The 16966-nt window shown below is 40.2% G+C and overlaps 2 protein-coding genes across 3 annotated transcripts; both read left to right on the forward strand.

Annotated features, from left to right (window-relative positions):
- The first annotated feature begins 122 nt into the window (after nucleotides 1-122).
- ssx2ipa (synovial sarcoma, X breakpoint 2 interacting protein a) lies at nucleotides 123-14036 on the forward strand. 2 transcript variants are annotated; one of them, XM_067529063.1, is made up of 14 exons: nucleotides 123-296; nucleotides 1233-1358; nucleotides 1571-1734; nucleotides 1834-2043; nucleotides 2608-2718; nucleotides 2800-2935; nucleotides 3044-3119; nucleotides 3204-3384; nucleotides 3895-4042; nucleotides 4255-4391; nucleotides 12816-12986; nucleotides 13078-13195; nucleotides 13278-13431; nucleotides 13537-14036. In XM_067529063.1, exons 2-14 carry the CDS (start codon nucleotides 1316-1318, stop codon nucleotides 13679-13681), a joined length of 1794 nt encoding a protein of 597 aa, XP_067385164.1. In that variant the 5' UTR covers nucleotides 123-296; nucleotides 1233-1315; the 3' UTR covers nucleotides 13682-14036. The 2 variants fall into 2 exon arrangements, with proteins under 2 accessions (XP_067385164.1, XP_067385163.1); XM_067529062.1 differs by having other exon boundaries at nucleotides 125-296; nucleotides 12813-12986.
- Nucleotides 14037-14111: 75 nt separating this feature from the next.
- On the forward strand, nucleotides 14112-16277 carry LOC137140642 (guanine nucleotide-binding protein G(I)/G(S)/G(O) subunit gamma-5-like). The gene is made up of 3 exons (XM_067529071.1): nucleotides 14112-14275; nucleotides 15446-15587; nucleotides 16008-16277. The coding sequence occupies exons 1-2, from the start codon at nucleotides 14198-14200 to the stop codon at nucleotides 15569-15571; spliced, it is 204 nt and encodes a 67-aa protein (XP_067385172.1). The 5' UTR covers nucleotides 14112-14197; the 3' UTR covers nucleotides 15572-15587; nucleotides 16008-16277.
- Nucleotides 16278-16966: the final 689 nt, after the last annotated feature.

The following is a 16966-nucleotide window of genomic DNA, read 5'->3' on the forward strand; positions in this document are numbered from 1 at the left end:
AGATACTGGTTACTTAACAACACTGCCTCCAATAACAACAACGTTTGGTTTGCAGCTAGAGAGGACTAGACTTAAAACACACACACAATCCGCTGCTGCTACATACTGTCGAGGCATCTTTGTGTGATTCATATTTAAAGACGTGAGCGCTCTGCTTGTGTCTACTGACAAAGTGAAGACTGAACTCAACACTGCAGTTGCTCGTATTTTCGATGAATGAGTTTTGTCAGTCTTGGCGACAAAGCCGAACTTGGTGATTGTCGCAGAGTTGACCAATTTCAATTCACGCCGTTCATGTAAGTATGTTGAACTTAAGCTAACTTTAGCTGTTAACTAGGCTGCAGACGGTGCGATTACGCTTTACGCTAGTAACGATTGTTAGTTTTGGAAATTAGACTTTACGTGTTTACGTCAAATTCATTTTATAGTCAAGCAAACGGGAATAACTGTTACTTACCTAGTATGTTTTATGTTCTAACTTTGTAAGGAAAACTAGTAAATTATTTCACATGACTTGGAGCAGCACTAGCAAACTAACATAGCTAACGTTAGCAAACCTTGCAAACGTTACTTTGTAACGTGATAGCTAAGTTATCTGCGTCCCCTTAGTGCAGGTTATGGGTCTTAAATCCACCAGTTAGTCTCAGGACAAACTCACCAAAGTAAACTGACACGCCTTTTTATCTCCGCTCCGGGTTGTGTGTCTGTAGATAAATTATGCATGTTTTTCTGGTTGGTTAGATAAGTTGTCTGTTCTCAACGACATGATGCAGTCATGTCGTTGAGAACTGCATTGCTGCATTGCTGAAGAAGACGGAACGAGTTTTCTCTTTAGTTCATCCCCACAATGTGCATCACAGCCCCTGAACACAAGTTGAAACATTTCAGTACTTAACTGGTATAGTTGCGGGAGCGGCAGGTTGTGATATCTGGTTCAGCTTGTTTTTAAAAATCTTAATTTTGCTAAGGGCACAATAGATGAATAAATAAATGCAAATTCTCAGATTTAGCCTCTCTGTAATGGATTTTTCATCTCTGTAAATCCTTTGGCTTGAGGCTGGGCTCACCTTACTGTCCTGCAATTTAGAAGCCAGTAGCCAATAGTAGCGCCCTCTTAAACCCTAATCTAACCCCCTTTGGCCCACATCTGACAATTAATCCTCTGTGGGTGATGCAGAAGCCCAGATTTTTTTTTTCTTTTGCTGGTCTAATGGCTTGATGCTCCACCACAGGGCTTTTCTCCAGTAGGCGCCTCTGATCCACTGTCAATGCTAATCCACCTCTCGGTTGATCCCTCATCTGATGTGTCTGTAATATGGGAGAGTGGTGGACAACACTGCCAACAGAGACTTCTGCAGGTAAATGCCTCTGCTAATAGCTTGTCTGTTTTACAAATTTTCAGTGTACAAAGGTCCTTCAGCTATGCCTTTTTTGGGCTCTGACAGTGATGACCCATTTTGTGTTTCTATTTTAGAGCAGCAACCTATTTTCAAGCCCCTCAATAGTAGATAAATTACAGTAGATGCATTGTGCTTATGAGAATTTGCTGGATTCTGTCCCCTGATTTTAGGAAACTATGACATTTCCAGCATATCACATGTGACGATGTCCCCCTCAAGACAGAACAATGTGTCAATGTACTCTTCTGTGGCTTTGTCTAAAAGCTCCTACAGTGTGATAAGTGCCTTTTGCACAGATGATAATATTCCTCAGTGCATTTCCTACATCAATCAGGTACTACAAAACTTTGCATATTACTACAGTGCATTATTTGTACTGGTGATGACTCAAAACAGCACAATGACAGTGGCATACATTTTCTTTCATTGGCAGGAGCTTACCTCACTAGGCCTCTCTTCCACATGCATCAAGGCCAGCTCACAAGGGGGAGTTGGTCTAAATGCAGTGCCAGCTCTGAATGCCATCTACGAGATGATGCAGATTCAGAGACGAAATGTGTGCACATTAGAAGAGCTGGAGAAAGATCAGCTTAAAAAATCCAGCACATTGGAACAGATGCAAATGAGCAATTCCAGACTGAAGGCATGTATGGTTGAGGTTTTTAGGGGTACTTCTAAGTCCAGTTTTAATATAATACATTGTCTTCTTACATTTCTGTTTGAATACAGCTTGGTGTACTTTGTGCTATGAAAGTCTGTTCTATAGATATTGATTGATATAAAGGTGTAGTAGAAATCTGACCACTAGAGGGCAGCAAACATAGCTATTTATGTGTTGTTGTTTTCTGATACTGTAAAAGCAAAACCATATTAGCATAGGATTTTCATAACAGCCTACACAATAGTCCTGTTCTCTTATATCAACAGTTGTCTGTTCTCGCTATATAAAACAGTTTTTTATCTTAAAGTATTTGCAAAAAAAATGTATTTGTATGACGATAGTGACGTTTTTATTTGGATGACTAAGATGTATCAAACAGTAAATGCCTGATCATCAGTGTGTGTCTTCTGTTGGAGTATTTACAGTCCATCTTAGGAAATCAAGTTTTAGAATGGGGTTTTGTTCAGGAACCCACTCTTAAGATTTAATCCTGAACTGACTGGTTGCACTGTGCCCATAATAAGAGTGATGTGCAACTCCTTACAGGATCAGTTAGAACTGTCCATAAGAGAGAAGTCCGGTCTGCATGAGACTGAGAGGCAACTACAACTCAAAATCAAGACTTTGCAGAACTGTTTGAAAACTGAAAAAGATGAGGTACCTTTTTCTTCACACTGTAGTCATCAACACTCATGTTTAAGGTGTGTACATAGGAATGCTGACATTCTCTTGTGGTAGGTTCAGAAGCTTCAGAATATAATTGCCAGCCGTGCCTCCCAGTACAGCCATGATGCCAAGAGAAAAGAGAGAGAAGCTGCAAAGCTCAAGGAACGTCTCAGCCAGTTACTGGTTGACCGAAAGGATAAGAAACTTGGTAATTATGCTAGTCTTTAGGAAGTGTGTGTGTGTGTGTGTGTGTGTGTGTGTATATGCTAGAAATTTAAGAACAAACTAATACAATTCTGGATTCACATTTTTCTAGCTATTGATGTACTGAATTGTTTGGGACGGTCGGATGGAAAAAGAAGCCATTGGAAGACTGTAAAAGCAACAGCAAGGTACTGTATTAAAAACAATCTTATTTGTTGACTGTACAATGTGTAATAGGAACCATCTATATTTGCTGTAATTTCTTCATACAGTCACGAGGGTGAGATGTACAAGTCCGTGCTCCGTGACTATGAGGCAAGTCAGAGAGCCTTGATGCTGGAGAACACTGAGCTTAAAAAAGTCCTCCAGCAGATGAAGAAGGAGATTGTACACATCCTGAGTTCACAACATTCTTCTACCAGAGGAGCAACTGCTGATGACAGCCAGGAGCAGGTATGTTTGGAAAACTGAAATCTGAACATGTGCTGGTTTTCAAAGTTCATAATTTAATTGAAGTAACAATGTGCAATTTAAGATAGCGCTATCTTGAAGCTTAAAATCAGACCCGTCATCTGTACCCAGCTCTCCCTCTATCTGCTCTGATAAAGCTTTGCTTTGATCTTTACAGTCTGCCATACTCTGCCCCGCCTAGTTCTCAAATTACAATAAATAAGAATTTTACAAAACACACTTATGAGGAGTACTTGCTTTTTGCCTGTTGGTCAGAAGACATAGCCTTGATTGCTACATTTTTTGAAACTAGTATCTCTATCAGTGCTGTTCAATGACTCTGTCACAGGAGGCTTTAACTGCACAGGTCCACAATAAGATCATTTATAGAGCATGTTTTTCACACTATAGCTTAATTTTTACACTTAAACAAAACCTTTGAGGATGTAAATGTGTTGCGTTGAATAACATTCAATGCTTTCATGTTTAAAATTCAGCCTGTTTGTGCTTAAGGCTGATTCAGATGGGGAGGAGAAGGTGGGGGACTCTAGCAGGGAAATGCTGGACCAATCCTGTGAGCAGGCTAAGGAGCAGCTCACTAATAGCATCCGCCAGCAGTGGAGGAAACTGAGAAACCACATGGAAAAGCTAGATAGCAAAGGTACACAATGCACTGTTGGAAACACAAAATTACTGGAAACGTGACTAAAGTGCTTGGGGCATTTTTATAGATTGGATCTTTAGTTTTGGACAAGCCATGTGAAGAACCATGAAAAAGTTAGATTTTGGAAATATGTATAGCTGTTGTGGTCTTTAACATTTACAGAAATACAAAATACCTGGAAAGGTAATGTTTTTGTCTTGTTTGCCAAGCGTCCCAAGTCCAGAATCAGCTGGAGTCCAATAAAGAGGTGATCCCAAGGGAGACTCATGAAGATGAGATGGAACGGATGAGGCGTGAAATCCAGCAGTGCAAAGAGTTCATTCATGCTCAACAACAGCTCCTCCAGGTCAGTTTCTACTTGTTTATCAAACTATTAAATCTGTACCTGTGACCAGAATTTAAAAAGAAAAACTTAAAAAAAAATGGCAGTTTAATTTTATCTTTTCATTTCATTTTATGAAAGAGATCAATGACTGTAAAGTATTGGTAAGGGAGAGTGTAGCCAGACAAACCAGGATGATCATTTGTAAAATGATTCTGGAGGACGAAGTGGTGGAAGTTGAAAAAGGAAGAATGTTGTGTAGTTTTCAGGGAGGAGCTGAGACAGGCTCTCGGTGGTCAGGAGGTGCTAGGGAGACAGCTAGGAGGGTACTCGGTGTGTCATCTGGAAAGAGGAAAGCGGACAAGGCGACTTGTTGGTGGAACGAGGAAAGTTCAGGAGTGTATACAGAGAAAGAGGTTAGCTAAGATGAAGTGGGACACTGAGAGGACTGAAGAGAGTAGACAGGAGTACAGGGAGATGCAGCATAAGGTGAAGGTAGAGGAGGCAAAGGCCAAACAAAGAGCATATGAGGACTTGTATGTCAGGTTGGACACTAAAGAGGGAGAGGTGGATTTTTACAGGTTGGCCAGACAAAGAGATAGAGATGGGAAGGATGTGCAGCAGGTTAGTGTGATTAAAGATAAGGATGGAAATGTATTGACAGGTGCCAAGAGTGTGATGGGAAGATGGAAGGAGAACTTTGACGAGTTGATTGAGGAAAATGAGAGAACAGAGCACATTTACATTTAGTCATTTAGCAGACGCTTTTATCCAAAGCGACTTACAAGCGAGGTACAAGGCAGCAAAAATCTAAGTCAAGGAAAAACTTCAAAGCAAAGTCCTATCAGAAAAGTGTTCGGGAGATGCAAGTTCAAGACAGAGCAGAAAGGAGTTTTTTTATTTATTTATTTATTTATTTTTTTGAGATTTAAGTGCATAGGAAGATGCGGAAGAGTTCTGTTTTCAGCAGTTTTTTGAATATTGGGAGTGAGTTTGCTGAGCGTGCAGAGTTTGGTAGCTCGTTCCACCATCATGGGATCATTGCGCTAAACCGTTTTGCGTGGTGTCTTCTGTGCGGTGCTGGGACCACCAGACGTCGTTCGTTGGCAGATCGCAGCGGGTGGGAAGGATTGTAGACCCCAGTGAGTTGAGGTAGGCGGGAGCTGTCGAGTTAACCACCCTGTAAGCAAGAGACAGGGCTTTGAACCTGATGCGAGCAGCTGCAGGAAGCCAGTGTAGAGATCTAAAAAGTGGTGTGACATGGGTCTTTTTTGGCTGATTAAAAATGAGGCGAGCTGCTGCATTTTGGATCAAAATGCAGAGTAGAAGAGTAGAGTAGAAGCGATGACTGGTGTGGAGCAGGAAGTAGCAAAGATTAGAGTGAAGTGATCGGATGTTGAAGAGGATGAAGATTGGAAAGGCAGTTGGTCCTGATGACATATCTGTGGTGGTATGGAAGTGTCTAGGAGAGGTGGCAGTAGAGTTTCTGACTAGCTTGTTTAACAAGATCTTGGAGAGTGAGAGGATGCTGAGGACTGGAGGAGAAGTGTACTGCAGCCCATTTTTAAGAACAAGGGTGATGTGCAGAGCTGTGGCAACTACAGAGGAATATAGCTGATGAGCCAAACAATGAAGTTGTGGGAAAGAGTAGTGGAAGCTCTGCTAAGGGCAGAGGTGAACATTTGTGAGCAGCAATATGGTTTCATGCCTAGAAAGAGTCCAACAGATGCAGTATTTGCTTTGAGGATGCTGACGGATGAGGTTAGACAGGAATCTCTGTGGACTATGTTTGCAGATGACATTGTGATTTGTAGTGAGAGCAGGGAGCAGGTGGATGACAATCTAGAGAGGTGGAGGTCTGCTCTGGAAAACAGAGGAATGAGGCTCAGCCGCAGTAAGACAGAATACATGTGTGTGAATGAGAGGGATCCTGGTTGGGTTACAGGGAGCAGAGGTGAAGAAGGTCCAGGACTTTAAGTACTTAGGGTCAACGGTTCAGAGCAACGGAGAGTGTGGAAAAGAGGTGAAGAGCCGAGTTCAAGCAGGTTGGAACGGGTGGAGAAAAGTGTCAGTTGAGTTGTGTGATAGAGTATCAGCAAGAATGAAAGGAAAGGTTTTCAAGACGGTGGTGAGACCAGCGATGTTGTTCGGCTTAGAGACAGTGGCACTGAAGAAAAGACAGGAGGCAGAGCTGGAGGTAGCAGAGCTTAAGATGTTGAGGTTCTCTTTGGGAGTGACGAGGATGGACAGGATCAGGAATGAGGACATCAGAGGGACAGCTCATGTTAGATGTTTTGGAGATAAAATCAGAGAGGCCAGATTGAGGTGGTTTGGACATGTTCAGAGGAGAAACTGTGAATATATCGGTAGAAGGATGCTGAGGTTGGAGCTGCCAGGCAGGAGGTCTAGAGGAAGACCAAAGAGGAGATTTATGGATGTAGTGAGAGAGGACATGAAGTTAGTTGGTGTGAGTGGAGAGGATGCAGAGGATAGTTAGATGGAGGCACATGATTCGCTTTGGCGACCCCTGAAAGGGAAAAGCCGAAAAGATGCTTTACTTCAGTGATACCTGACTTCCTCGTGCGGTAAGCGTATTGCGTCACTTCCTGTTTCTGCACACTCTTGGGTTTCTATCGAAAGACTGTTTACTGATTAATTGCCGCTCTCATTTGACTTAAAAAAAGGCATTTCTTCACACAACGGTTAGTACTTGAGTCAAGACATACACTTGTTGTTACACAAGCACTTGCTCTTGTAAAACATAACTATTCAATTCAACTTTCAATTCAACTTTATTTATATAGCGCCAATTCACAACAAAGTCATCTCAGGGCACTTTACAGAATAAAGTCAAGATTATAAAGATATATAAAGAGAACCCAACAATTCCCCCTGGAGCAAGCCATAGGCAACAGTGGAGAGGAAAAACTCCCTTTAACGGAAGAAACCTCCAGCAGAACCAGGCTCAGGGTGGACGGCCATCTGCCTCGACCGGTTGGGGTGAGTGGAAAGTGAAGAGAGAAAAGAACAGAGCAACAAAAAGCAACAACAAAACATCGGGCAGATTGGTAGGACCAGTAGCTGCACGCTGGAAGACACACAGCTTCAAAGCCGGGGGACACCTGCAGAAAGGGACAGAGAGAGGGGGACAGAGGAGGACAAAGACAACTACGGGAGAGAGCACACAGAGTTAATGACATACAGTGGTGAGAATTGCGGGGTGAGAGGAGAGGAGAGATGGTCAAGAGGAGGAAAGGAGCTCAGTGCATTGGGGGGGTGGGTCCCCCAGCAGTCTAAGCCTATGGCAGCATAACTATAACTAACTATATGCTTTATTAAAGAGGAAGGTTTTAAGCTTAGACTTAAAAGTAGAGAGGGTGTCTGCTTCCCGAATCTGAACTGGGAGCTGGTTCCACAAGAGAGGAGCTTGATAGCTAAAGGCTCTACCTCCCATTCTACTTTTGGAAATTCTGGGAACCACAAGTAGGCCTGCATTCTGAGAGCGAAGTGGTCTACTGGGATGATATGGTGCTATGAGGTCTTCTATATATGATGGAGCCTGACCATTCAGAGCTTTATATGTAAGAAGCAGGGTTTTAAATTCTATTCTAAATTTAATGGGAAGCCAATGGAGAGAAGCTAGTGAAGGTGAAATATGATCTCTCTTGCTAGTTCCAGTCAGCACTCTTGCTGCAGCATTTTGGATTAATTGCAGGCTCTTTAGGGAGTTACTGGGGCATCCTGAAAGTAGGGAATTACAGTAGTCCAACCTAGAAGTAACAAATGCATGGACCAGTTTTTCGGCATCACTTTGAGACAGTATGCTCCTAATTTTGGCAATGTTCCGTAGGTGGAAGAAGGCTGTTCTAGAGATTTGTTTTATATGTGACTTAAAGGACAGATCCTGATCAAAAATAACTCCAAGGTTCCTTGCAGTAGTACTGGAGGCCAGACTTATGCCATCTAGGGTAACAACAACTAGTTAATGTTTACTAATTCCACACTTTACCTATTTTAGCTTCGCTAGCTTAGCAGTTAGCAATGGCTTCTCTGTCTCTCCTTCTCTCACTTGCTCAGTGTGTCTCGTTCAGTTTTTCCTCTGCCTCCTTTAATGATAATGGTATATGTATTAAGTTTAAAGCTTTTGCAGCTTTGGAGCGCAGCTCCGCACCATGGAAAATAATCCAGCTAGTCAGGCCCTGGTAGCTGGTGCGGGCCAACCCAGCATAGCCCCTGTTAGCTGTCCCCCAGCAGCTAACAGGGGAAGCCAGTCCGGCTGGGTGACAGTTCATAAGAGATCTAAGTCGGTTCATGTTTGCAATCAAATTTCCCCACTCAGCGACACACTCGCTGAGAAACCAACTCCGGTAATTGGCAGCTCTATAGTCAGAAACGTGAAGTTAGACTACAGCGGCCGTATTCAAATATCTTCCTGGGCCCAGAGCAGGCGACGTTGACTCATATTTGAAACTCCTGGCTAAAGATAAACGTAAATACAGTAATATTGTTATTCACACGGGAGTTAATGACGCCCGATTTGCGTAAAAGGTCACTAAAATGAATGTTGAATCTGTGTGTAACTTTGCCAAACCAATGTCGGACTCCGTACTTTTCTCTGGACCCCTGCCAAATCTGACCAGTGATGACATGTACACCCGCATGTCGTCATTCAACCGCTGGCTGTCTAGGTGGTGTCCAGCAAACGATGTGGGCTACATAGACAATTGGAAACGTTTTTGGGGAAAACCTAGGCTGATTAGGAGAGATGGCATCCATCCTACTTTAGATGGTGCAGCTTTCTTATCCAGAAATATGGCTGGTTTTATTAAACAACCAAAAGTATGACAATCCAGAGTTGAGCCTAGGATGCAGAGATCCAGTCCTACACGCCTCTCTGCAGTGTCCTTACAACCGTCACCCCCCACAACCCCCACATACCTATAGAGACTGTCTTTTCCCCAACCAACTAAATTACATAAACCAAAAATGACCAAAAGAGGAAGTTAATCATAATAACCTAATAAAAGTTAAGACTACTCCTTTTACAGAACAAAACCCCAAAACTAAATGTGGATTATTAAATATCAGATCTTTCTCTTCTAAATCTCTGTTAGTAAATGACTTAATAAGTGATCATCAATTCGATTTATTTTGTCTCACTGAAACTTGGATGCAGCAGGAAGAATATGTCAGTTTAAATGAGTCAACCCCCCAAAGTCATATTAATTATCATGTTCCTAGAAGCACAGGCTGAGGTGGAGGAGTTGCAGCAATCTTCCATTGTAGCTTCTCAATAAACCCTAGACCTAAACATAGTTATAACTCATTTGAGAGCCTTACTCTTAGCCTTTCACACCCAAACTGGAAAACTCAAAAACCACTATTTGTTATCGTGTACCGTCCTCCAGTCCCTTATTCAGAGTTTTTGATTGAATTTTCTGATTTTCTAGCTGATTTAGTGCTTAGTACAGATAAAGTCATTATAGTGGGTGACTTTAACATTCATGTAGATGCTGACAGTAACTGCCTGAGCACTGCGTTTAATTCATTATTAGATTCAGTTGGTTTTTCCCAAAATGTAAATAAACCCATTCACTGTTTTAGTCACACGTTAGATCTTTTCCTTACATATGGCATTGAAACGGAGAATTTAACAAAATTTCCTCACAACTCTTTTCTGTCTGACTATTTTCTAATAACATTTGAATTTACAATAACAGACTATATAGCAGTTAGGGGAAAAATTCCACTATAGCAGATGCTTAAGTGGAAAAGCTGTAAACAAACTATTCTTTCATTTGCTTCACCATATGTTAATACAATGGAAAGTAGCCACCTTAATGTTACTCTTGCACAAGTTAATTATCTTTTTGACAATTCTGCAGCCTCACTACATTCAATAGTGTTGTCCTTCTGAAAAAGAAGGCAGTAAACCAGAAGAGGTTTTCTCCATGGTATAGGTCGCAAACATGCAACTTGGAAAGGAAGTGGTGTTCCAGAAATTTAGCAGAATCTCATTTAGCCTGGAAAAGCTGTTTAAAAATGTATTCATAAAAGGTCTTTGTGATGCACAACAACATATTATTCATCATTTATAGAAGAAAACAAGAACAACCCCCGGTTTCTGTTCAGCACTGTAGCCAGGCTGACTAAGAGCCATAGTTCTGTTGAGCCTAGTTTTCCCTTAACTCTGAGCAGCAATGACTTCATGACTTTCTTTATGAATAAAATTGTAGCTATTATAGAAAGAACTCACCAGATCCTCCCCCCCCCCCCCCCCCCCCCCCCTGTGCTAGAGTCATCGATAAGGCCCCACTCCCTCTTAAACTGCTTTTTACCCATAGATCTCGCTGAGCTAACTTCAATTATTATCTCATCTAAACAACCTGTCTTCTAGACCCTATTCCAACTAAACTACTCAAGAAAGCTTTATTCTTAATGACATCTAATACAAATGTATTTATTATCTTTAGAAACAGGCTATGTACCACAGGCCTATAAGGTAGCTGTAATTAAACCGCTACTTAAAAAAACGTCTTGACCCAGGTATTTTAGCCAATTACAGACCAATATCTAATCTCCCCTTTATTTCTAAAATCCTTGAAAAACTAGTCACAAAACAATTGTGACCACTTTTACAGGAATCATTTGTATGAAGACTTTTAGTCAGGATTTAGAGTTCATCATACCACAGAAACTGCACTGGTAAAGGTCACCAACAATCTTGGCATCAGATAATGGGCCAGTCTCTCTAAACTTGTCTTCTTAGATCTTAGTGCTGCATTGGATGCCATTGATCAAAACATTTTATCACAGAGACTGGAACATGCAAATGGGATTAAAGGAACTGGACTAGGTTGGTTTAAATCTTATCTATCTGATAGATTTCAATTTGTTCATGTTAATGATGAATCCTCCATGCACACAAAGGTTAGCTATGGAGTTCCACAAGGCTCTGTGTTAAGACCAATACTTTTTACTTTATATATGTCTCCTTTATGCAACATTATTAGAAAACACTAAATTTCCTTTGCTATGCTGATGATACCCAGCTATATCTATCTATTGAACCAGATAAAAAAAAAAAAAAAATCAGTTAATTAAGCTTCAAGCATACATACAAGACATAAAGGCCTGGATGTCCCACAATTGTTTACTTCTAAACTCAGACAAATCTGAATTCATGGTATTTGCGCCCAAAAATCTCAGAAATGTGTCCAACCTTATTGTTACTCTAGAAAGCATAAATCTGGCCTCCAGTACTACTGCAAGGAACCTTGGAGTTATTTTTGACCAGGATTTGTCCTTTACCTCACATATAAAACAAATTTCTAGAACAGCCTTCTTCCACCTACAGAACATGGCCAAAATTAGGAGCATCCTGTCTCAAAGTGATGCAGAAAAACTAGTCCATGCATTTGTTACCTCTAGGTTGGACTACTGTAATTCCCTACTTTCAGGATGCCCCAGTTACTCCTTTAAGAGCCTGCAATTAATCCAAAATGCTGCAGCAAGAGTGCTGACTGGAACTAGCAAGAGAGATCATATTTCACCTTCACTAGCTTCTCTCCATTGGCTTCCCATTAAATGTAGAATAGAATTTAAAACCCTGCTCCTTACATATAAAGCTCTGAATTGTCAGGCTCCATCATATATAGAAGATCTCATAGCACCATATCATCCCAGTAGACCACTTCGATCCAGAATGCAGGCCTACTTGTGGTTTCCAGAATTTCCAAAGGTCGAATGGGAGGCAGAGCCTTTAGCTATCAAGCTCCTCTCCTCTGGAACCAGTTCCTAGTTCTGATTTGGGAAGCAGACACCCTCTCTACTTAAGTCTATGCTCAAAACCTTCTTCTTTGATAAAGCTTTTAATTAGTTATGTGTTATGCTGCTATAGGCTTAAATTGCTGGGGGCCCCCGCTCCTCTTGTCTTTCTCCTCTTCTCTCCCCCCCAATTGTCACCACTGTATGACATTAACTCTGTATTTTCTCCCGTAGTTGTCTTTCTCTGTCTCCCTCTCTGCAGGTGTCCCCAGGCTTTGAAGCTGTGTTTTTTCCAGTGTGCAGCTACTGTCCTACCCACCTGCCCAATGTTTTGTTGTTTTTGTTGCTCTTTTTCTTTTCCCTCTTCACTTTCCACTCACCCCAACTGGTCAAGGCAGATGGACGCCCACCCTGAGCCTGGTTCTGCTGGAGGTTTCGTCTGTTAAAGGGAGTTTTTCCTCTCCACTGTTGCCTAGGGCTTGCTCAAGGGGGAATTGTTGGGTTCTCTCTATATCTTTAGTCTTGACTTTATTCTGTAAAGTGCCTTGAGATGACTGTTTTGAATTTGCGGTATATAAATAAAATTGAATTAAGAAGAAGATTTTACAATATGCTGTTGAATCTTATTTTTAAATTCTATAGACTTAACACTAAAAGTGTCTGTATCTGCTTATACAGCAGCAACTCAACACATCATTTGACGATGAGACAGCAGCTCTTCTTAATGATTGCTACACATTGGAGGAAAAAGAGCGTCTCAAAGAGGAGTGGAGGCTGTTTGAGGAACAGAAGAGAAATTTTGAGAGGGAACGAAAGCACTTCACAGAGGCTGCTATTCGCCTGGGCCGAGAGGTACACAAGTCTTATATGCCAGTAGTTTTATTCCAAATATATTTTTTGTTGTGATTGCTTTCATTTTTAAACCCCTTTTTTTGTTTCCCAGAAAAAAGCATTTGAAGAGGATCGTGCTTCGTGGCTCAAGAATCAGTTTTTGAACATGACTCCCTTTACAGACCGTAGAAGATGTTCCTCGTCTGATTGTCAAAGTGCCTTATCAATCAGTAAGTCACTAACACCTAAATGGTTAGATTTTTGCTCACAAACAATACTTTTTCTAATTAAATTGTATTACCTGCAATACAGAAAGTGAGACAGAAGTAAGAATGTCTTCAACAAAGGCTCAGATGGCAAATTCATCAACCTATGCTACATTCTCCACTCCTAAACATACACAAAGTACTACTGTGCCATCCACAACTGAACTTTATCGGACGCTCCGCCTGATACCAGACAGCAGGTATTATATTATATTACATGTACATAAATCAAGACTAGATCCTGTTGCTGACCCTATTTGTGCCATATGCCACACAATATTACATAATAATTTTTCTCATTACAGTTCCTCCAGACAGTCAAATCAAGGTCGCTGGCAAGAGTCCAGCACCATTGAAGATGGAAGCGCTCTGATAAAGTCAAAAAACAGAGCTCGATGTGGAGACTTGAGTATTTTCTCTCTGGGTGAAGATGAGAACATTCTAACCTAAAGAAACTCCTATGCCTTATTTATTATAATTGATCCATTGCAGATTTCCTTCATTGCTTATAAACACTTAATTTTCTGCTGTTACTTTCTTCATGAACATGGACAGATCATTTGCCAAAGCTGATCAAACGAGAAAGCACTTTACTGAATCTGCCATTGCGATTTTTACACTAACAATGAATAATTTATAGATATAGTAGTGATGTAAACATACTGGAAATGAAGATTATGTTGAATGCTTAGTTTTAGGTGTTTACAAATTCTTCAAGTGTAAATTGTGTTAATGGCATAATATGTTGACAGTAAAATTATAACAATATGCAGGTGTAATTGTACAATAAAGATTTTTAATTACACGTTTTTGCTTTCTTTCATTTGATACCCGCTCGTGTGTTTAAATAGGACTTGCGCTGAAAAGTGTGAACCGGAATCCGGAAGTCATCATCGTCCGTTCTGTCTTAGCATCCAGCTCAAAGTCCCACAGTAAAAAATTTTTTTTCCAGGAAAAAAAACAAGAATGTCCACCTCAAATCTCGTAGCCATGAAGAAAATCGTGCAGCAGCTCCGTTTTGAGGCAAGCATAAACAGAGTAAAGGTAATAGATTTGCTGTATGTATTTTCTGCCAAATAACGGACTGTTACTCCCAGTCGCTAACCGCGTTAGCTAACGATAGCTAGCTGCAGCGTTAGCCGTAAGCAGCAGGCATAGCAGGGCGTTGCTTTAGCAGACGGGAAATGAGTTTTGTTTTGTTGAAATAAATTACTCGGTAACTTAGGAAAGAAGTTAGAGATATTGTCCAGCCCTCGAGGTAGTACTTATACCAATTTGACTTTCAAAGTTTAAAAGGGATGCACCTAACGTTGCCTGAGAGTAAAACGATAAACATAAATGATAAATATCACGTTTTCCCGTTTTTGTTTAATGATTTGTATTATGTTACCGGCTAATGCATGTACTTATACCCTATTAACGTAACATTGTCAATTCAAATATCAAACACTCAGACACCACCGAGACCTGCCAGCTTGATGACATGACCCAAGCAAAAACATTTAAACAAAGATGGCAGGAGATCATAAGTGGGTGATGATTTTTATGATTCAGATATTGCCTAAGTTTCAGTACTTTCGAAAACACCTGCATTTGCGAATCGGCAGACAAACTTATGACTGAAATACGTTATTTGCATTGTTGGTTAATCAGGTGAGTTTATTTGTATTAGTTCAGTCTATAAAATATAAAAGAAACCTTGAAGAAAACAAAGGCCTCTGAACTTCAATGTTCCAAGATTATAATGTTTTCAAACCAATGAGTCTCAACCCAGTAATATTCAGTAGAATGATATTCATGACCTAGAGACACGTGCTCAAATTTGAGAATTAGGAATTGGAATTATTAACTAATTTTGTTTGGGGAAAAAAAAACCTAATGATTTTTAGGTTATCAAACTACTGATTCTTTTTTCTCACTCACTTAAATTCCGAATCATCCCCTCATGAGTTCACTTCCTTTTTGATAAAGATTGGAAATATGAAGACGCACTATTCCAGCTTTTTAGTTCTGTTCAATTAAGTTTAGTGACAAAAACGGTATAGAAAAATAGCCTAGTCAAAATTGAACAAGGGCCAGATATTCTAAAATGTTCTCTCCTAGGGATAGTAGACATAATATAAGCTACTTGGTGTATAAAATCACTCATGTCTATTGCTCTGTCTAAGAGACAAATACTTCCCATGTGCTATTGACTCCTCATTTTGCCACCAGGTCTCCCAGGCAGCTGCAGATCTTCAACAATTCTGCATACAGAATGCCCTGCAGGATCCTCTGCTTACCGGTGTGTCTTCCAGTACCAACCCCTTCAGGCCTCAGAAGGTGTGCTCCTTCTTGTGAGACCACTGTGTTGTTGGTGAGTCTGCTATTCTGTTAATACATTCAGACAAATGCTTACACACACTGTACAAACAAGCAGGTAGCGTGCTGGTCAGAATTTTTTGCAGAATAAAACTGACTCAGTATAATAAATATTTTGAAAGATGGATGCTGAGTGTTTTTGTCCACAATAAATCCGACTGTGGTCGGCCAAAATAGCACATGCTTTCTTATTAGCCACACATTTGTATGATTTCTCGCCGATTTTTATATTTAACTTGGTTGTCTAAGAAAAATCTGTTAAATAAAATTACCTTGTCTTGTTTACATGAAACATTATTATTATTTTTTATTATTATATAGTGTTGAAACATTAAATAAGTATTTATGATAACAACAAATTAATTCTTTAACTGCCTGCCTTTCTAATTTTGTCTTTTGTTTTATTTTTCAACAGCCCTTCATTTTGATGCTACAGGGAAAAGTCGACCTCAACGCTGCTCCTCATGCCAAGCCATTATACTGCCATGGGAACTCTTGAGTGTAGAACTCATTTTCAGGACGACCCATCTATTTTCAGCTACAGTAGATGAGGAGACAGTTTTATTTTTCATGGCACAGTGTGATTTTTGAGTAAATTGTCGTGCCTTTTATATTGTTCTGTTTTAGTCATCACTAGTCTGGACCTTTTTGTATTTGATGAATAAAAACATTCTTTACAATGGTACAGTTTTATTGTGTTTTCTGCTTGTTTGAAAGCATTATGTGGAAGACACAACTGCCTGTGTAAACCATCTGACCAGCTGTCAGACCACATTTGCCACACAACATTTCCTAAATTTTATGTTTCAGTGCGTACTAGTGCCTCGCTTCTGGTTGCTGAAATAGAAAAGTAAATTCATTGATCACGTCTGTTGCATTTTTACTCATCATGTACAGCTGAAAAAGTTTGCAGCCCCTTTACAAAAAACTTTTTTTTCCATAATATTTAATGTACATTCAGCTAGTAGAAATGTTTCTTCATCAGATGTAACACAAATGGTAAAGGAATGTATAAAAGGTAATAAAAAATAATCAAAGTTTTATCGATGCAGCAAAACTCCATCCTCTGATTAACCCTCTAGGCGATTAATATGTAAAACCAGGTGTCTGATCTTTAAAAATCAACTCAGCATCTAATGATTGATGAGTGGCATCAGGTGGGTTAATTTGGGTTGGCACTTAAATTTTTCAAGCAGGCAGTCTGGTGAAAAAACAATGAGATCAAGAAAACAGCTTTCAGATTAGCTTTAAATTAGTAAACCTTAATAAAGCTAAAGGACATAAAAATAGTTGAAAGATACAAGTGACAACTGTGAAGATCATAATGATGAAATAGAAATAACAATGGCACACCGTACTCTTCCAAGAAATTGA

The sequence above is a fragment of the Channa argus genome, chromosome 14 (assembly GCF_033026475.1).
Source record: "Channa argus isolate prfri chromosome 14, Channa argus male v1.0, whole genome shotgun sequence".
Lineage (NCBI taxonomy): Eukaryota > Metazoa > Chordata > Actinopteri > Anabantiformes > Channidae > Channa > Channa argus.